General features: G+C 51.8%; 6 protein-coding genes across 6 annotated transcripts; 3 read left to right on the top strand and 3 right to left on the bottom strand.

Annotated features, from left to right (window-relative positions):
• Positions 1–565: 565 nt before the first annotated feature.
• BO94DRAFT_467471 (uncharacterized protein) lies at positions 566–3,572 on the bottom strand (the record flags this gene model as incomplete). Its single annotated transcript, XM_025608206.1, has 8 exons — positions 566–1,600; positions 1,665–2,215; positions 2,268–2,417; positions 2,478–2,858; positions 2,920–3,097; positions 3,163–3,289; positions 3,372–3,458; positions 3,544–3,572. The coding sequence occupies 8 exons, from the start codon at positions 3,570–3,572 to the stop codon at positions 566–568; spliced, it is 2,538 nt and encodes an 845-aa protein (XP_025466762.1).
• Positions 3,573–4,447: 875 nt separating this feature from the next.
• On the top strand, positions 4,448–6,096 carry BO94DRAFT_518147 (uncharacterized protein). The gene is made up of 4 exons (XM_025610023.1): positions 4,448–4,547; positions 4,611–5,118; positions 5,213–5,302; positions 5,375–6,096. Exons 2-4 carry the CDS (start codon positions 4,768–4,770, stop codon positions 5,672–5,674), a joined length of 741 nt encoding a protein of 246 aa, XP_025466763.1. The 5' UTR covers positions 4,448–4,547; positions 4,611–4,767; the 3' UTR covers positions 5,675–6,096.
• A 287-nt stretch (positions 6,097–6,383) lies between these two features.
• BO94DRAFT_467609 (FTFMHR domain-containing protein) lies at positions 6,384–9,156 on the bottom strand (the record flags this gene model as incomplete). The annotated part of the gene is made up of 3 exons (XM_025608211.1): positions 6,384–8,829; positions 8,895–8,949; positions 9,024–9,156. The coding sequence occupies 3 exons, from the start codon at positions 9,154–9,156 to the stop codon at positions 6,384–6,386; spliced, it is 2,634 nt and encodes an 877-aa protein (XP_025466764.1).
• A 2,828-nt stretch (positions 9,157–11,984) lies between these two features.
• Positions 11,985–15,419, top strand: BO94DRAFT_95990 (STE11 family mitogen-activated protein kinase kinase kinase). Its single transcript, XM_025617760.1, has 5 exons — positions 11,985–12,016; positions 12,132–12,536; positions 12,597–12,670; positions 12,730–12,881; positions 12,934–15,419. The coding sequence occupies exons 2-5, from the start codon at positions 12,355–12,357 to the stop codon at positions 15,238–15,240; spliced, it is 2,715 nt and encodes a 904-aa protein (XP_025466765.1). The 5' UTR covers positions 11,985–12,016; positions 12,132–12,354; the 3' UTR covers positions 15,241–15,419.
• Positions 15,420–15,710: 291 nt separating this feature from the next.
• BO94DRAFT_535891 (mitochondrial 54S ribosomal protein uL5m) lies at positions 15,711–17,467 on the bottom strand. Its single transcript, XM_025611888.1, has 3 exons — positions 16,933–17,467; positions 16,160–16,852; positions 15,711–16,083 (listed from the first exon to the last, which is right to left on the bottom strand). The coding sequence occupies exons 1-3, from the start codon at positions 17,178–17,180 to the stop codon at positions 15,960–15,962; spliced, it is 1,065 nt and encodes a 354-aa protein (XP_025466766.1). The 5' UTR covers positions 17,181–17,467; the 3' UTR covers positions 15,711–15,959.
• On the top strand, positions 17,428–20,662 carry BO94DRAFT_493736 (ubiquitin C-terminal hydrolase family protein). Its single transcript, XM_025609208.1, has 5 exons — positions 17,428–17,931; positions 18,003–18,089; positions 18,140–18,514; positions 18,579–19,200; positions 19,251–20,662. Exons 1-5 carry the CDS (start codon positions 17,875–17,877, stop codon positions 20,396–20,398), a joined length of 2,289 nt encoding a protein of 762 aa, XP_025466767.1. The 5' UTR covers positions 17,428–17,874; the 3' UTR covers positions 20,399–20,662.
• The last annotated feature ends 70 nt before the right edge of the window (positions 20,663–20,732 follow it).

A 20,732-nucleotide genomic window follows, 5' to 3' on the forward strand; every position in this document is an offset into this window, starting at 1 on the left:
CGTAACGCTCGCGCGCGCACCGTTCATCCATTCCGTGGCCTCATAAACACTGCATGCATGCTTCTTCTTCCTCGGCGGACAAGCGTCAAGATCTTTAGATCATCATCGTTATCATCATATCTCAGGTTGAGCCGAAATCCCATCCTAGCTAGCTAGCCACGCATTATGATATAAGTAGCAGTAAAGGTCATTGAAACAAGATCCTCTTGTCCGGCCGCCATGTGGTTGGTCACGACATGCTTTAGACCCGAACTGTTGCGATGAGAGAGAGAGAGGGAGAGGCTGCAAACAACCCCACTGTTTCTCCCCCTTTTCTTCTTTACCGTGGAGACCTCCTTTTTCACCAGCCGGAGACGACTATAATAAGCGAGATCGGGGATAGAGACAGGCAGACAGTCAGTCGGTCGGTCAGTCAGACAGCCAGCTATGCAGTCTATCCATCCCATGGTTTTGATGACACATTTCTTCATTTCCTGCTCATGTCACTGCGATGTAGGTGCTGAGACAGAGGAGTAGCCACACTCACTCATATACTCAGAGAACCTGATTAAAATGAGTTTTGGAATCAGCCTCCGTGTCCGCAGGGAGGAGTCTGGCCGATGGCACCGTATTGCGTGGCGGATTTACGACTGTTGCCGAAGCCTGAAGTAGGGTAGCCTGCTCCGGAGGGAAAACTGCTGGCAATGAACGCGTCGTTGGCCCACGACGTGTTAGATAAACCGCTGGATATGGGTTGGCTTGGCACTCCAAGGGATGCGGGAGTGTTTGCGGCGGCGTCTAGGTGTCGATCCCATGACATCCCGGAAAGACGATGATGCGATATCGAGTGTGACGAGGGCATCCATGAGGAGGATATGGCGCCAGGGCCGTTGAAAGCGCTCTGCATCTGGGATTGATTTACCAGACTTTTACGGAGCATGAGCTCGTTCGCAATCGAATCCTGAGAGGGATGGCGGTGACTGGGGCTGCCGATGTTTCCAGACAGCATTGAAGCCGGATATTGTTGTCCCAGGCCTGGTGGGGTCCGTGGCGAAGGCGCGTCACCAAGTTCTGGCGATAGAGCTGTATTCCAGATGCTTGGGATGCCGGGGAGGGAGGGGCGTGGGGTGTATGATTGGGACGACGACATCCGGGCTAGAGCTGCAGATCCTGCCATCGGTGCCACGAGCCCGGGAGGAGCAGTTGGAATCTGCCGAGGAAGGAGGTCCTCTTGAAAAATGGAGTCCGCACTGATAGGATCAAAGAACTGGCTGGACGGTCGCTGTTGATTGCTGGATTGTGGGAAAGTCAGATTCTCTGGCACGGCCGGGGCGTTCTCGTAGGTGTCTGATTCGACCAATCGCTCTACACCTTCGACGATGCGATGCATGCTGGCTGACATGGATGCAGAGGCGGATTGTGACCCGCCAAAGACACTCTTGGTGTCTACATTATGGTGGACATCGTGCGTCGCCTGTTGGATATCGTCCCGTTCGATACTAGCAGAGGAGAGCGTATGGTGATGACCCGATGGGCTGGCGAAGAATTGCGATGGAAGCCCTTCTTCTTGGTAGATGAATGTTTTCTTGTCTTCGTCATCCACCAAGGCGATGGGAATTTTCTAAAGCGGGTTGTGATTAGCAAAATGATCACAGATGCTGATAAAGAGCATCAAGTCCCCGTACATTGCTCACAACAAGGTCCAACCCATCGATCACGAATTCGCGGATTCGGTAGAGCATCTCCATATTGGGATGATTCCTTTCCACTCCTGGATCGTTCATTCGAGGCTTCTGCTGGCCAGTCGAGCTAAAATATCTCCGAGTGGTTGATTCCTTGGCCAGGGGCGCGAAACATAGTGTCTCTTCATCCTCTTCCAGTAGATAATCGATCTCGGGAAGATGTACCACATCAAACGTCGACGCGAGAAGGGTCAGAGTGTTGGCATATATCTTCCAGAACTCAGTTATCTGGACAGCGAGAGGAGTGTCCTTTTCCCCTTGGTACGAGACCAACAGGCTGCTGGCCGTAAGAAGCCAAGAGCTGTAGTTCCGGAGTGCCGGCAGGATACGTCGCGCGACGACTGTGACCTTGTCAGGTCCAGACTTTGCGTCTTTGCTGCTCGAATCTTCAACCGCAAATCGTTCCACTTCGGCTAGGAGTATCTGGAGTAATGTGAAGAAGGTCTTCACGTTGATCCGCTGGAAGAAGAGACGCGCATTTGGTGCGTTTTCTTCTATGCTGAGGTTAATGAACGGTTTTGTCACTTGCAAAGACAGGAAACTTACCAGTGGTGCGTGTGCGGGAGAAATCCTCGGCAGCAATATTGATCAGGCAAAACTTTTGTAAAGTACCTTCGAGTGAGCGCTCCTTCAAGTCCACAGCAAGCTGGTTCAGGACTTCACTCTCAAGCTCGTCATGTTCGGGAAAATCGATCCCTCTGTAACATTGTGCGTGGAGATATACGAACCAGGGGGCCAATGCTCTGCCAGGAATACCTGCATCTTCGGGTCGAATCAACTCGCGTTTGGTCCATGCAGTCATCACCTTTCTGAACTCGATCTCCAGGTTGCCCTTTGCTGATGGATGGGGCTCTTGGGCCCCCAGCGCTCTATAAAGATGATAAGTGGCCCTTAGATGATTTCCGTCGGCCAAAGCAATGACCGCCAGCTGGTTATGGGGCGCACCAGAAGCCGGATGGATCAACGTGGCCAGGTCATAATAACCGATGGCCGGGCCCCAATTGCGGTTCTTGCTTACCAGCTCGGTTTCGCGGTAGCGCGAGAGATCACCCAGACGAATAAGTGTTGCATGGCACGACAAAAGAACGAGCCTTCTGAGAGATTCGGAAGCTTGGATCGGAGGCTCCGCAGACAAATCTGAGGACACACGGTCTTGCTCAATGAGAGCCCAAGGGGTAACGGGGACGGTATTGCTCACTGTCAGAATTGAATTTCCGCGCAACCTTTTCCAGCTCCGGGATGCCTCCGAAATGGGAGGATAATTGTTGAATGTAGGCTCGATAGAACCGTTGACTTGATTTGATGAACTCGAGGTAGTGTTTTTCAAGTTTCCGCTTCTCTACCGGCTTCTTTTTCTTCCCGCTTTCATCACGGAACTAAATTGTACGTCACGGATTAGACACCGACGACCTGCGATAGAGTAGGGCCATGCGACACTCACGCGGGAAAGCAGTTTGCGGAACCGAGTGTTGATCTTGAGATGCGCGTCCCAAAGGCGACTTTCGACATCAGCGGAGCGGGCGGTTTCGAAGGCCTGGAGAACAGCATTTTGACAAGCGGAGCGGAATCTGCAGCGGCAAAGAAGACAGTGAGTGTCAGATGAATGGCGCGCAACCAAAGACCGTAGATGACAGGAGGGAAGCAACTAACTCCGAAAGGAAATGAGAAATTTCAGCAAACGTTGGCTCTTTCTCGGCAAGGCTCCTGAGGAGCTCCTTTTCGACTTCGAGCGCAGTTCTGTACCATGTGAAATTCATTTAGAGACACGGGTCCATATATTGAATAATAAAAAATTATCAGCTAGGATGCGGAGAATACTGACTGCCACGTATTCTGGAACGCGGACGCCATGCTCAGGATTAAGAAGATCACACCCGCGTCAATCCACCGATGACTTCGCCCGTCAGATGGCTATGGCTGGCTGGGAGTCTGCGGGCGACAGGGAGAGTGAACGAGCCATCAGTCAGTAAGACTAGTATATACAAAACGAGCGCAGACGTGAGGGGCGGTCAGGACTTCGGAGTGACAGCCAATGATGCAAGAGAAAAGGGGGCTGATGATGAGGAGATGAGGATGGACTCCGAAGCGCGAGGACGAACAACGGAGGGGTTCGCGGCCGCCGCTCGTTGGAGAGAAAATCCCATATCACGGGAACTTTTCGACGCTCGTCCGAAAAATGGTTGAATGGGTCGGGATGGACGGCCGGCCGCCTGTGGCTGGTGCGTGTTTCATGATTGGCTGGATGAGCTGTGGCTGATGCCTGGTTCAGGCACCGAACCGTCCTCCGGTGACCGTACAGTACAATCCATACCTTTCACTGCGGATACAGACATACAATTTGCAGAAATGCCATAACTGTGCAAGTGAGCAGGGCTATTGATCCTCCGCACCTCAAACATATTAGCATGGCGTTCACTCGTGACCTCGTATACCTACTAGTAGCTTCTCGCCTTGAGAATGTCTCAATCGGGTTGAAGTCTGAGGGCCCACACACTACTTGGCCACAGGAGATAGAGCATCCTATTCTTAGCTATCTGCATACGCATCTAGAAATCCCTTTACACAGCCCTTAATGCCATCTCGCGGGAACTTGACTATTTACTTACTCCTTCACTACTTACTACTAGTATCTCCAATCCACCACCCAGTAAGCTTTCAGTCCTTTGGACCACTAAGAAGCTATGACAGCCGCTAAAGGCTCCAACGTTCAGTCTAAGACTAATCCAGCCTAGTGGGAAATGGTCGCCAATATTTGATGGATTCGTCCATACGGAGTACTACAAGAAGTAGTAGATACGGAGAATGATATCCCCTCCATTCTAATCTGTAAGAAAACAAGCTTCCACCGTCCACTAACTCGCCTCCAATGATATGCTTAGACCCAGGCAGAAAAACATCTTCATCATCAATGGCCATTCCCACCCACCCAGTTGTCACGCCATCATCTGCGCACTGCAGGCCAACCCACTGAACTTGACCTATCACAGTCTTGAGACACCTCAGCATCACCGCAAAAAGGTCAGCTCCAGCCCACCGCCACCACAAGATGTCGAAACGCTCTCGCAGCACATCCCGATCTCCATCTCCAGAGGGCTGGTCCAGATCCATCTCCCCAGCATCCTCGAATACGCCATCTCTCGGCCGGCCCAAGATCCATTTTCTTGATCCCACGGCCACGGCACCAATGGCGGAAGTCATGCATTGCTCGTTACCGCCGCACCGAGAAACGCTGTCTTTTGCCTCGTACGAAGACTACGAGGTCCATTATATGCAAGCGCATGTGAATCGATGTTCGCAATGTGCGAAGAATTTCCCCACGGATCGGTTTCTGAATCTCCATATTGAGGAGAATCATGATGCTTTGGTTGCAACGAGACGGGAGCGGGGAGAGAAGACTGTATGTTTTCTTTTTCTTTTTTTTTTTGGCCATAGTTCACCCCATTTTCTTATTTCACTTTCCTGAAAATTTGCTAAACATGAGGCATATACAGTATGCATGTTTCATCGAAGGCTGCGAGCGAGTATGCTCTACGCCCCAGAAACGCAGAATGCATTTGATAGACAAACACATGTTTCCCAAGGTGCGCGCCACACGAGCTGATCTTCTCAGTCACTACTCAGTCACTTCTCAGTCTCTGACTAATCCACCATAGACCTATAACTTCTATATCGTAAATGATGGCATCGACAAGCAAACGTCTCTATTGCGATCACCACATAATCACCGACGACGCATATCGGCCGCTCCCACTTCACCACAAGAGGGACGGTTACGGAATCGACAGACGTCCGTATCTCAGGTTGAGTCGGGCTTGAATGTTCCAAAAGGCTCCGCGCCTCGGAAAGACGCTGACGATATGGAGATTGCTGAACTTGAAAAGTCAATGTCTGCGTTACGATTTGTTCCGGCCAGTGTAGCGAGAAGTCGGGGTAAGGTTGGGAGTAAGTCTTGACTTTGACTATTGGATTTAAATCGGGACGTGAAGCCGGCGTTTGTTTCGCCGAGGAACAAGTTTTGGCTCGTCTCGTAATGTGGCTACTACGGGGGGTACTTTTACGGTTTCTGGTCTTTCCACAGGGTTTGGAAGATACTCAGTACACGCTTTCCTTTCATTACCGGCCATTGGAACGCAACATTTTTAATTCTCGATTAGAGGGCAGCCCGTGCACAAAGGGGCATGGAAGGAAGGGAATGGGGTGCAAGCCATGTCTGAACACGTCAGCAAAGAAATGGGTTTCAGTGACCCCATCGCTTCCCTGGCTGCTATAGACTTCCAGCATCTCTCATGCTGGCCAGCAAGCCTCATTAGCCTACCATATACCCTGCCAAATATGACGACTAGTACACACAAGCCGCTCTCCCTCGAGAAAAGACATAAAAAAACATAGTTTATATACATGGAGTAAACTGGGGAAATAAAGATGTCATATCCGTGAAGACATGGGTATACAACAACACCAAGCAACATCCTAAAATCACAAAAAGCCCAGGTGTCATTAGCAGGATGGTAGGCCATTTGACCAAAGTAAGCAATCAAGCCAAATAACAGGTAGAACAAAGACGGCGCTTGAGTCACTGGTGCTGTAAAGAGTCATTCATTGGTTGGAAATGCGGCGTCGGACTCAAGCGGGGCCCGACAGAACGTAAAGCGAGGTTGGCAGTTACAACTGCGTCTCCAGGAGATCGGCATAGGTATCAAGGCTCGAACCAACCAGATCTACGATCGCCCAGCTTGTGTTCCCCTTGAAGGTTCTTGCCCAAACGCGCACAATGGCAACGCTCAGCTGCTTCGCTTTGTAGGGATTAGTTATGAAGTCTAGATCTGGTGGACCAGGCGGATCGACGGCCATGTCAGTTTCATCCATCATGCTCTTGATCCACAAAAGTAGCTTTCTTTCATGCTCCGATAGTCTCTGCTCGGCCTGAGTTACTGGTATGGACAGCAGCCACCGACTTAGTAGAAAAGCACACTCCAAGCTACACAGTGAATGCTGAATACTCCAGAAAAACGAATGGGTCCTGGCCACGAAATCAATACCGAGGCGCACCGGAATCGATAGTGCATGGGCGGAATGCAAGAGGGCCATGATCAGACGAGGGCTTCGTGCTACAGGTGCCGATTCACCCAAAGCTCTTGCTATTTGAATCGGATCTTGGGTGATGAGACGACGGCAAGGTCCCAAGTCAACATGTAACCTGATATAAGCGAGGCCAAGAAGGGCAGTGGACGTAAACGCGATCGGCCCTGCCGGATTTTGAGGGTCAATGCTAGATTCCGGAGTGCGTTTCCACAACGCCTTCCAGGCACTCAAAGAATTGTCCAAAGCGGAAAGGTCTTCTTGGCGTAAACTGGTCCCATGCATACTTGGGGCAGAGAGACACAGCTGACGCGCGAAAAAGATTTGCTGGATGAGAGCGTGTATCAGGATATAGTTCCCAAGAGGGGATATCGGCGCTGAAGACGTCGAGATACTGGATCTAAGAAAAAGCCTGGAAAAAGCCTCCTGGAAAGAAACGTCTGGGCCATGCCTCGCGCGAGCCACACGGCGCCACTGAGCCGCATTTGTAGCCTTCCAGACATCATGAGAACAGGGCATATTCAACTTCAGTTCGGCGTTGAGAATCAAAGGAGGAATGTTGTACATGATGGAATGGAGGTTGAAGAAACAATAAACAATGAATTTGGTGCGCCGGTTGCCTTCTCTTCGTATCCAGTCTTCCCAGTTGCTCGGGTCGGGACTAGGAGGTGGCTCGATGAGACCATGTTCTCTTACGAGCCTCGCTAACGTGCTTTGAAGCGAGAGCATCTCTCGTAGTAACTCAGGATGCCTTTCCCAAGATGCAAAGACCGTGAGCAGGAGAAAGGTTCGGATCACTTCCATGTGAGCATCCGAATCTTCAGGTGCATACCCAGAAGGGTCTGCTGGGTACGGCGTGGGATGATGTTGCTGGAACGGGCTACTAGCATGGTTTGAGGTCGCGGACGACCCGCGAGAGTTGTGAAAGCCCGATGCCGGGGACAGGAAGTTCCATGTCGGACAAGCCACTTGCTTACTGTCTCTGCGGTGGAGGCGTTGAAGCAGGATGGCCTTCGCTGCATGGAAAAGCTCTATTCCTCGATTATTTTCAAATCGATAGTGAGACCCTGCAGCTGCCAGCGCAAGAGTGAGCTCGGGGGAGCATTTTGCGACAGAGAGTGTAGGAACATGAATAAAGGGAAGATGCTCGTTTAAACCGTTTATGTAGCCGGCAAAGAAACGAGACAGGGCGTGTCTCGAGGGTGGGACGAAATTTTTAGGGAGGATGTAAGCAAACTCGTCGAGTTTCGATAGAAAGACCTGACGGTCTGTGTTGGATATATCCCAGGCAGGGCGAGGTCCTTCATCAGCGAACCCGAGGCGATCGTCTACCTCATGAGGTTCCGGTTGTAGAGATGGTAATCGTGATCCAAAGTTGGAAAACGACGGTGGCTCATCAGCTGCGTTTCGTGGATCACTCATAAGTTCGGGACCGAGCCTCCCCATTTCACGGACGGGTGGCTTAGAATCCATTGGGAGAGTCGTCGGTAAGATCGGATCTTCAACCGTAGAAAACACGCCAGAATCCCAGTCGGACGAGAGGCCGACACTCTCTAGGAAGACAGTGAAGTCTTGGACGGGATCTCCTAAGTCAGCGAGATCCAGGATGGAGGGTTCGACGCCATAGTTATCGGTTATCGCTCTTTCTGGGACATGGGAAAGTGGTTGCGAGGGGCCCACGTTTTGCGAAGACTTCCGGATCGACTCAAGACTCTCTTGTTCACCCTCAAGGGCAACATGGCTCGCCGCGTGGGAAAGAAGGTTCAGGTCATACCCCCAAGAAGGGTTGAAATGGGTTGTCTCCACGATCGGGGGAGGCTGCACCTGCACCTCGGGCGGAGGCGGCGGAACGGGCTGTGTGTGAATAGGGACGGCGTCGGCAAGCTCTAGCATACGGGACTCATGGTGGGTGGGCTGTATTATAGGAGGTTGTGTCTGAGGGAAGTCATGGCTATTCTGGGCACGATGTTCCCGGTTGGCTGCGGCCTCTGTTGGATGGACTAGCCGCTCGTGTCGTACGAGTAGATCACTATGAAGTTTCCCCCCATATTAGCGCGGGACGGCTCCGGTGATGCCACGCGGGCAGCAGCTTACCTCCTCGCGAAAGATTTGGAGCAGATATCACATGAGAATGGTTTCTCCTTGGTATCTAATCAACACACGTCAATATCGCGTCTGTGGGAAGACCAGTGGCATCCGCGAAGGGGTTCAGGGTTACTCAACGGGTGCGGAGATGGCGCTGGAGGTGTTCCAGACGCGCAAAAGACCGGCTGCAGTATTCACAGGACAGAGACTTGCGATGGGCCGGTGTGCTTTTCTTCCTCACTTTTCCAGGGGTGCCTCTGTCGTCCTCCATGGCGAATTGCCTTGGAATTGGACCATGTCCTTAGATGGGATAACAGGCGAGCGGGGAAGAAAAACTGTGGGGTCAACATGAGGGGGTTTTGCGAGCACCGGTCACGTGGATGGCTCTCCCGTCTGCTTCCGTCCAGCAACATTACTACATAGTGCAGCTTACAGTCTCAAGGACTTCGTCCACGACAAATCCATGTCGGCTTGCAGCATCCAGGAGTAATGTTGGGGTGGTGGTGACGGCTGCATTGCGCGCTGGTTAGGTCTCTACGCAGGATTCCTGCATCCTTTGGACGAGAATCGACTCCGCCATCCCCACCGGTGCGGAGATGTTTACTTTAGGCGTCAATATCACGAACATCTCCTCACTAAGGCCCGCATTTCATGGGGAGTCGATTGGGGTTACGATAGAGCCTTGAATTCGAACCTGAAAGAGGGGAGGGGGGAAGGGACCTGAAGATCACTAGGGTCGTACACATTACTAACTGTATCAACATTACTACTATATAGTATCTACATCGCACTCATGTTTCGGAGATATAGTATCGTGCGCAACATATTATGTATGTCTACTCCGTACTTTGTACCCAGCCCAAACTCAATCGTGCCGACTTCACTGGTTATCGTTCCTCATTCTACAAGGTCCTCAACAGCTTCCACTGTGCCTGCTCCTCTGCCTTCCCCCGCTTTTCCCCTCTGCATACCCCAGTTGAGGACCAAATCAATGACACCCGCTGCATAAGAGGGAGAGGGTATGTCGAAGTCTGAGATAGCCTTTGTGACTTGGTCGGCGAGGGGTAGTAGGGGACGGGATGCGCTTTTACTTTTTTGCTTAGCAATGATTACTGCAGCAGACGAATGTTTCATCTTAAGCTAGGCGGATGCCGAAGCATACAGGGTGAATCGCTGTTTCCCACCCGTCCCTGTCTGTCATTTCTCTGCTGAGGAAGCCGCCGTCATGTTTGTTTGGTCAGTTGGCCCCTTCTCTTGCAAGCTCTTATCTGTCAACCTATGATCCTGCAATCCTACGCAGGTTGATCCTGAGTTGCTGCAGCCGAGATTGGAAGGGTGCCGAACACGGACGGCCGGATGGTTCAAGTTTCGAACCGTCCGACCCCACCAACCCCCAGAACTCGGTACCGAAACGGGGCCACCATCTATCTAGGCTATAGCATCATTTACATGCTAACAAAGATAGGAAGTACCTCGGCGGGATTACCGTAGTCATCACAGAATACCACTCGACAAAAGGTATAATAACCAAATCTAAAAGTTATCTATCTATCCATCTAATCTTCAAGGCCTTTTCTTCACCCGTCCTTGCGAATTACCGGTACGATAGCTATTATAAAGTCGAATGACTCCATATCCAGGACTTTTAGTGTGCCTTTGAACTGGGCCCTCTACCAGAGTCGTAAAATCCATCGAACTATCAGTGTAACTGTTGCGAGTCGCCTCGTCGATGCCCCGGTTAAAACGGGCACGTCTTGACTCTTGAGTGCATTGAAGGTTCATACAGTGCCAACTGCAATAATGCAGCTCAACCGGAACAATAATAGACGACTGCTCCGCTACACAGAGAGATCATCCTTCAGCGATCGGGCTAGTTCCGTCAGGCTTTCCCTAAATAACACATCGAATAAGGCTGCCGTCCACAGGGAGAGAAAGCTTTAGGGATGAGCAAAGTATCTATTGACTATTCAGTATTCGGACTGCGCGATCCACCTTAGGATCAGATCGATGGGTCCACGTCGAGTAAGACGCTTAAGGCTTAAGGGGATGGCGCCTCGTATTATTCTAACATCGGCAAGCAGCGACGGTTAGAGACAAACTAGGACCAAGCGGCACATACTACTCCGTACTTTACTTGTATCTATCTTGTCTTGATGGAGGTGATTAGACTTTGAATGGCCTTGACACATGGTCTCAAGGATAGCAAGAGTAGATATCTAATAGTTGTAGGCGGTGGTGCGGGCATATCTACTAGTCAGGTGCTTAAATACTCCCGACACTAAACTCAACTTTCCAGATGGTCAGCATCAATCCGGCAGGTCCTCAACCGACGTACACGAAAGGTGTCTCACTAGCCGTGATTGACGTCGTCATCTATCTATCTATCTTTCTATCTAATTATCCAGATACCAGCGAGAGGATAAACAAACCCAAGCATCACCAGGGAAAGGTTCTTGGGAAGAACCAAGCCTCCGCCAGGCACAAACCATGGAACCTGCCCACTCGGACGGCTCAACCGCCTAAGAATAGCCTCTGGAAGGGAGGGATAGTCGGAGGGGCCTTTTGGGTTCATTGTTTCAGATTGGGCCCCTTGACAAATCATACGCGGCGGCGTGTTTGAGAATGAGCCCGCTCTGAAGGACGCATGCCGGAGGAGCCCATCGTCCCCGACCGATCGGCCTAACAGGCTCCGTCAGATCCAGTCCAGTCTGTAAGCCAGAACCCATTCATTAGCCTCCGGACTGACCGCGCTAGATAGGAGGAGGCTGTCACTCTGGCTTTCGCTTTTCTCTTCCCTGCACCGTGATCGGTCCCTCCCCTCCTCCCCTCCTCCCCTCCTCGCATCTTACTGCCAGCGCTACCACCGCTGTCATCGCCTGTCACTTGCTCCAATCCGCCTCAACCTCAGCCTCGACCGCCCGTCTCATCCCCTTGTTGGTCTCCCTCGCTCCCGGTGGGAGGAGGACTCTATCGGCAATAGCGTCAGGTCGAGAACTTTCCTAGTGCAGCCCAGACCTTGGGCAGAGCGGCACAAAGGAGGACCTGGTCTTTGAAGCAGCAGCACAGATACCCACCACCTATCGTCTCCCCTTCCGGTTGGATGCACCTGTGATAGTGATTCGGCCTGAAGTGTAAGTCGTCATATGGTCCCTCCACAGGCGCCCCCCCGCGGGTGCCCCCAACCCGGTCTTTGTTATCAACGTGGACGCCGCATTTTGGACTGACAGTTACGCGACAATCCTAAAGGTACGGTTCTGGACCATGCATTAAACGTCCCAACATCTCCGCCCAGTCCCTCTTCCTCCAGTCGGGGGTGGTTCCGAAGGCATCGTCAGGGTTATACACACACGGTGGCGATAGTCTAGGTTATACTATTTCCATCGCAGATTTTGTCGCCATCCTTGCAGGGTTCAAGCATCGGAAATAAAGACTAGGGTTATCTCATTCGCGACTTTCATAATTTGCAGCCATGCTTGCAAAAGCAACCTACAACCCGTTGGGTGTATCTGCAACCCAGACGCCAACAGCCTCCTACTACACTGGGTCATCGCAGAAGACTACCGCGGTCGGAGATACACAAAAGGGGATGATGTTCGTCAGCCCTACCGAGTCGAGTTTCTCCGACGTGTACGATGGGCTTGATGCTGTGCGGTGAGTCTTGCCCGCATTTGAATCTGACGGTGAAGGTTGCGGAAGATTGACCCCCACAAGGTCTTGGGATGAGAAACAAGTCATCGCCTGGCTTCACAGCATAAACTGTGGCCAATACGAGGCATTGTTCAAAGGTACTTACAACGACCCATCACTCCAGAGTTTTCCTGTGAAAGGTGCTGACCGACTCCAGCGAACAACTTCAACGGTAACAACTTGATTGAATGTGACCAGAAGATCCTCCAGGAGATGGGCATCAAGAAGATCGGCGATCGAGTGCGGATTTTCGTGGCCATCAAGCAGCTCAGGAACAAATCGGTTCTCAACCGCAAGTCAAGGAATCTTGTGAGTTGGATACGCCATCGGTCTGAGATAACTTGTACTCACCATTATGCAGAATTCATTGGCTACGCTTGAGTCCGTGTCTTATACGAACGCCTCGTCGGAACCCTCGCGTCCCCCTACTCACCGACAGACTTCAAATACTCGCCGTTCGTCTCGAGCGGCCGAGACTAACTCTCTCAGCTACTCTGCCAACAGGCCCTCATCACGGCCAGAGTCGCCGCTACGTCCTCAGCAGTATGTCGCCAACAGCCCCATGGAAATGGGACGGATGGAACAAGGGCAAAGCTACTTTAGTCACCCATCATCTAGTAGCTCGATGACCAGCCGGAAGCCAGGAACTCCCAGCGAAAGATCCGGGTCACACCTGAGGCAAAACCCTAGTTTGGATGGCATGACAATGGGCCAGCTGCCGACAAACTCGCCCGTCATCAGAGTGATTTACACAGGGGGGCAGACGAAGATGCTGGACATCAAGCACTGCAAGACCGCCGATGAGATCATCCTTTGCGTACTAAAGAAACTGCAGCTCCCGGAACATCAGTACCGCAATTATTGTTTCTATGTTTTGGACGGCCTGGAGCCAGATGCTGCCCATTGCAGAAGACTGACGGATCCGGAGCTTCTAGATGTATGCGAAAGCCCGCACAGGTCAGAACGGGGCCGTCTCATTCTTCGCAAAATCCATGCCGGGGAACCCGATCCAGATGAGCTTCGCCGCGCTTCTCAGCTGGCGGTAGAAGGAAGCCAGCTAGCCCACATGAATGCTCTGAGCAGCTCGAATGTGCGCAACCAGCTAAAGATCCAACAGTTGACCGGAGAGCCCTGGCACAATATTAGGCAACCCATGTCACCCGTCTCTTCGCGACACAACCAGACCCCGAGTGAGCATGATATACGACCACCCATGAATGTGGAGCGCCAGGTGGGTAAGCTGCGATCCTTCTTCGGTGCCCGTCCACCCAGCGAAATGATCATCCACGAGATCACATCCTACTTCCCTAGTCACCAGAGGGAGGAAATTGAAAAGACTATGCGCATGTCGGTCCGCAGATCTCAGCGCTTGAGCCGGGCTGCAAGCCGCTTGAGCGTCGTCAGCAACACAAGCTATGCATCTAGCTTGCGAGACGCTCCTCCTATTCCCAGTATCGCAGATACCTGGCTCAATACGGGAGGACCACCTTCTCGTGCCTCAAGGCCACTTTCAGTGTCCAAGTTCAGCCTTCCTACCGCGACATATAGGGATTCCATTGCCTCTAGTTCTCTTCAGCCTCTCCAGGAAGAGTCGCCTATTGAGCCAAATCGCAAATCCTATGTTTCTTTCGATAGTGGCTCAGATGACCCCACCACTTCGCGCCAGAGCGTTGTGGACGCGAATGTGGACGAAAATGCAAGTGTTGCTGCAACAGATGGAGGCTCTTTCAATGAGCGCTTGAGTATCCTCGTAGCAGAAGATGGGGAAGAGGAAGACGATGGTCTTAACGACTTCTTGGCTGGAAACAACTTTGCCCCCAAGAACTGGATGAAAGGATCTCTGATCGGAGAGGGCTCTTTCGGAAGTGTCTTTCTCGCTCTTCATGCTATCACTGGAGAGCTCATGGCTGTAAAACAAGTTGAGATCCCGTCCGCAACCAAGGGCACGGAGTTTGACAAACGGAAGAACAGCATGGTCACTGCCCTTAAGCATGAAATCGAGCTTCTGCAAGGCTTTCATCACCCGAACATCGTCCAGTACCTAGGCACCGCTGCTGATGACCAGTACTTGAACATCTTCTTGGAGTACGTGCCAGGAGGGTCCATTGCGACGATGCTCAAGCAGTATAACACGTTCCAAGAGCCCCTGATCAAGAACTTTGTCAGGCAGATTCTTGCCGGTCTCTCTTACCTCCATAGCCGTGATATCATCCATCGCGATATCAAGGGTGCCAACATTCTTGTTGACAACAAGGGTGGCATCAAGATCTCCGATTTTGGTATCTCCAAACGAGTGGAGGCCTCTACTCTCCTTGGAGCCCGAGCCAGTGGCGGAGGTGGCCATGCGCACCGAGTCTCGATGCAGGGTAGTGTGTACTGGATGGCACCAGAAGTTGTTCAACAGACAATCCACACCAAGAAAGCTGACATTTGGAGTTTGGGTTGTCTTGTTGTCGAGATGTTCACGGGCGCCCATCCCTTCCCTGCCTGCAGTCAGTTGCAAGCCATCTACGCCATCGGCAAAGAGAAAGCCAGACCTCCCGCTCCAGAGCACGCGAGCAAAGAAGCAGTTGCGTTCCTGGACATGACTTTCCAAGTCGATTACGAGAAGAGACCGGCCGCCGACGAACTCCTCAAGTGCCAATTCTTGGCCAACCCTCTCGCATAAAATTGCATAGCCCCGGACCTCCTCCGGGCAGTTTATTGACGATGAATTGAATCCCGATGCTTAATCGATTGGTTGGTTTGGAGAATTGAATACCCCCTTGATTTGCGTGCGTTTCGTTCGTTTTTATGTCCCCGCATCCTCATCATAATCACTCTACATTATTTGCCTTGCTACTTTTGACACAAAAGCACATTCATAGCGGCCGACTGCCCCCCCCCCCCCCCCCCCCCCAACCATCTCCTATCTGGCTTGTTAACAAGTCGCAATCGGAGTCGATTCATTCCATGTACAGAGCTGCAGCGTGTCCTGATTTCTCCTTTCAACTGTAATAAGCTTTGTTATGGCGCAATTCGCGGCATTAACGAATACTGTCATGCATTTTTACTGCCCCCAAAAAAGGGCACCTTCTATATCTAGTTGATAGACTAACTAATTGGACGACCGTTGATGTTGTCGATACTTGAGTACCTATCTGATTGAAATATGAGGAAATGTGAACTGTAATTGAAATGTGCAATTGAAGTACCAAAGCAGAGCGTATTTTACATAGATCTAACAACACCACAAATATATCCTTCATGTTACATATTCAAGGCCAACACGGAAGTCGGGGAAGATGATGACAAGAGTTTGCTCAATAAATCAGAATCGGAAACGACACCGTCTATGCCAATGACATTCTTAACGCATGTGCTTGGTGGTGGTATATTCTCGCTTTATTAGTTGACCATCTTGCCGTAGAAGGGAACACCCAAGGCACTGAGCAAGAGACGGGCGTCCTTGTCAGTAGCAGCGGTGGTGTGGATGGTGATATGGCAACCAGGGATCATCTTGGGGGGGTACCTATTTGACGATTGAATCAGTATTCGGTGCTTGGATGTATCACCGGTAAGAGTAAAGGAAGAGGGTGGGCTCTTACATGTCGTAGTTCACCTCAATCTCAGGGAAGAGAGCCATCTCCTCCGGCTCAAGACCGAAAGTGATGTTTCCACTGCTGTCACCACTGCTACCCTTCACACCCTGCCAGTCCTTGAGCTTGGGCATCACGATATCAACCAGCTTTCCAAAGAAGTGCTGCATGTTCTCACCGCGCAGCTCCGCCTTCACGGCAACGGTATCACGACCCGGTGCGATATGCCACTGGGCAACGCTAGTCTTCGACTTGAACGTCTCCACCTTGACGTTGCTGACGGCTTGCAGGGCCATACCGGCAACGTGCAGCCATGACGAGTTTTCCGTGGCAGCCTGCTTAACGTAACTGTGGAGAGTGATGCGCTCGATCTTGGGGATGTTGTTAAATGTGATCGGTTTGCGGAGAAGGCGGAGAACGTCACCACCACGGGGGCCACGGAGAGGTCTGTTCTTGTGGTACGGAGAACTTTCGTCCCATGTACGGAGACGAGGGGCCTTCGGTGGGGGCTTGAAACCCGGGGGGTTGTGGACGTAGAGGAGGGTCAGAATGTCCGATGCGACAGTTGATTGCCAGGTCTGCTCGACACGGGGAAGGGAGAAAGGGCCGGGGACGAAGACACGAGAGGAAGGATCAGAAGGTGGAGGAGGCCGGTGAGGGTGGAGAGGGCCACGGTCGTATTTGGGGGATCGGAATTGATAACTAGGTGTCCGTGTTAGCGATGAAGCCGGATCAATAGAAGGAGATGCTAGAGCGCCGGGCTATCTCAGGGGCAGACGTACCGACTCCGAGGTAGTTGGGTTTTGCGAGCTCTGGCTCTTTCAATAGGCTTGAAGGATCTCACCACGTCGTCAGACAGTGATGCGGACAGAGGGGTCGACTCCAGGTCGTTGAGGGCGGCGGACGGGGATGTCGACGATGCTTGATCGGAGACATTGCGTCGCCAGCAGAAGGCCTGGTGGCGCGAAGAGGGCACCAAGGCCCGTGGCAATGACCTTGCCAGGTATCTGGAGGGTTCACTGGCAGCCATTGAGGTCCACAGGGGAAGTGGTTTGCTGTAGACTGGTCGAGACTGGGCTCCAAAAATTGTTTCGCGGACCGGCGAGCATCGACTCTTTCGAGACAGCATCACGTGGTGTCGCCGGGGACCTGGCCTGAATGCCTGGGGAATCGAGCAATACAAATCAGGCAGCAAACGGGCGCTCCGCAGATGGAGATCCACATGTGATCAGCTTCGTCATCCCCGCCACCAGCAAGCTTATCGTCAATGCGCTGCGATCGCTACGATCGGCTGGGATGGTCTTCTGATGGGCGGCTCCTTCAACCACCTCACCTTTTCTCTTTGTTGCCTCAAGCAGGCTTCTTTTTTCCTCCCATCTGCCCTTGTGCGACTGAGACCTTGTGGCGGTGCATGTGATGTCACAGATCTCAGCTGGTGCCTAGTATACGAGGGGCTCTGCTAATTGGACGTCGCGGGGAAACCATCGCAACGAAAAATCTAGAAGAAAAATAGGTTGAAACCGGAGAAACCGTCATCAGTCTTAATAGCCATCTGATATGTGTTGTGACTCCACAGACAGATCTCTTTGCGTGCTCCATCGGAACTCTGGAGCCTGAGCAAGGATTTATATAGATCCCCAACTTATCGATGTGTCGCAGACTCCACACTTTGCACATTTGTCTGTCTCCCCCGTCGTCTGGTTAGGACACATGTGCTGTTGAGGATGAGTGGTATACACAGGTTTCTCACAAGGCGTGAGAAGAAAAACTCCAAAGAAGAGGTACGGTGCGAAGATTCGCCGATTGCTTTCCCTAGATTGTCTTACTCATGCTAACGATCCCCCTCATCCAGTCGAACCTTCTTTCTCGACCCCATTTTCGTGGGTTTTTCTCATCCGATAAGATACCGACCGGAGACACCAACGAGGAGGAAAAGAAGGTGAATAATTAATATGGACACGGTCGATCGTTGGTGTTGACGAGAAGTAGATCAAGATTTTGGAGCAACGTGTCGCACAGCTTGGTATCACCGGCTTGAAACACGAACACTTTAGCTATGCCCTGCAATCGGAGCATGCACAGGGCGATGTAGACAAGGCGTTTGACATGCTTATGATTCTTGAAGATGCGATCGAGGGCATCATAAGAGGATACACGCCAACAACGAAGCTTCTTGGGGCAGTGAACCGCGAAGGGGTCACTTGCTACCTGGATGCGCTGCTTTTTGCAATGTTTGCGCGGCTGGATTGCTTCGAGGCGATTCTCTACAAATCGTTCAATGATGAGCCCCGTCGGAAATTATCGATACTGCTACGACTATGGGTCAATCTGTTGCGATCGGGGAGACTTATCACGACAGACCTTGTGCGTATATGCTCCGTAAATCTGTCTTCTCCGTATTGAAGCTGACTATGAATTCGATCCCAAGACAAAACACCTGCAGGATGCCCTTGCAGAATGCGGCTGGGAAGACGCGGCCAAGCTTCGCCAGCAGGATACGTCAGAAGCGTTTACCTTCATCACGGAAAAGCTAGAATTGCCGCTCCTCACATTGAAGATGGACATTTACCATACCGGGAAAGAGGATGTGAGCGGTGATCACAAGTTTATCAATGAAAGACTTCTAGAAGTTGCGATACCCGAGCCCGTTGATGGTCAGACTGTGACCCTGGAAGACTGCCTGGAGTCGTACTTCAACAACAGGATTGAGGTCAAGAGATACCTAGAGCGGCGTTACACCGTGGGATCAACTAAATCCATTGATTCGTTGGCCAAAGGTTGTACGACCCACGTTGAGGCTATTGAAGTTGGCTCGCCTTTGTCGCCATGTTCGAGCCAGTCGCCTTCTCCGCTGGAAGAAATAACGCCGGTGGCCTCACTGACAGGGGTGGTCGACTCGGATCCTCCGCCATATCGACGGAGCAGCATCGTTCAGGAGCGTTTTTTCCCCGATGATATAAAGGCAAAGGACGGCGCGATCGTGTCTCACAGGAGAGGCTCATACAGGAAAGAAGTTATGATGCCCGCATGGCAGTTTTTCAGCTTAATACGTGAGGTCTACTGTACTATACGTGCCAGGGAAACACTGACCCAGTTGTAGCATGGTACACGGACAATACCCCGACAAATGACGCCCAAGTTGCCGCGCACTTTTCTTCGAAGCGACCGATTTTAGGCATGTGTCTAAAACGCTATTCTATGTCACCGAGTGGAAAAGCAGTCCGACTCGATACATTTATAGACATCCCTACTGAAATAGGGCTGCCTCATTTCATCCAGGATGACAGTATGCACGAAGAAGGCCCCATCTACGGGAATTTTAAATTATCTTTGCAGGCAATGGTGTGTCATCGCGGCAACTCAGTGGATTCAGGGCATTACATATCCATTGTGAGGGGTACGAGTGCTGGTGCACCTCCGGCCAGTTCTCATGGTCCGGACCAGGAGATGGCCTCTCCCGACGCGTCAAGATATTGGATGCGGTTTGATGACCTAGCAAAGGAGCGGGTTACGCTGGTCGACATTGAACAGGCCATGAAACACGAATCGCCGTATCTCCTGTTCTACCAGATCTTGCCCATCAACGAAGATGCTGCGGCAGCCAATCTTTTCGACAAGCCACCCTCTTCCGAAATGTCGGCAGATTCTCGAGAATCGGAGGCTGGCATTGCGCAGAGGCTACATAAACCGTCCGTAGACGAGATCGGTGGTGACGGCGCTGAGGGGTACGCTTCTGGACGGCCAAGCTTCGAAATCACCGGCCCGGATGGTGCAGACCCTGCGCCTATGGGCCAGAACAGCCGAAAGCAAAGTGTAGCGTTCTCTGAGGTTTTTGATCCAGGTTCGATGCAGTCTTATCCGTCGACTTCGCCGAGACTCACCCCACGAGATGACGACGGCCGTGGCTCGTTCTCATTTTCCCGGCGCAGTTCTCGAGGCACAAGAAGCACTCCGGGCAGCCGCGCGGGGAGCCAAGCCAGCGAGAGCAGGATCAGCACTACCTTCTCACGATTCACCGGGCGACTTAGCCGGGATAGGTTCACCGGCGATGGACTCACTGAAGGCGATGGCGACGAGTTGACGGAGACTGAGCTTGGTCTGGGCGAAAAGTTCGCCCCGCCTAGCAGCGAGCGCAAGGGCCGAAGTCCCAGACGGACGAAGGATTCGGAGAGAGTCAGAGATAAGTTGAAGGACAAATCGCGGGAAAAGATTGGGCGGAAACTAGACCGGGAGTGCGTTGTGATGTGACCACGTTGATGACGATGATGACTCAATCTTCATGTTTCGCATAGCTTTCCATTTTTAATACCTTGACGCGCTATGATCCCAGGTTGCATGTGTGAAGGACAAGGGAATGGATACCCAAGCAAGGTGCATGTTGTGTGTTCTCGTTGAGGATTTGCATCGGCGTTCTGTAGACTGCATTGTGGGGTAATTAAGACGTGTAGGTAAGCTATTGAGCGTGTGTGGCCATTATTATAGCACCATAGCACCGAATTTATATTCCATATGGTTGGGTAGTTACATGGTATAGGGCCTGACCGGTATAGAGAAGGCAGCTGCCTCAGGCACACGTGCCAAG

Source organism: Aspergillus sclerotioniger, assembly GCF_003184525.1.
Source record: "Aspergillus sclerotioniger CBS 115572 chromosome Unknown BO94scaffold_16, whole genome shotgun sequence".
Lineage (NCBI taxonomy): Eukaryota > Fungi > Ascomycota > Eurotiomycetes > Eurotiales > Aspergillaceae > Aspergillus > Aspergillus sclerotioniger.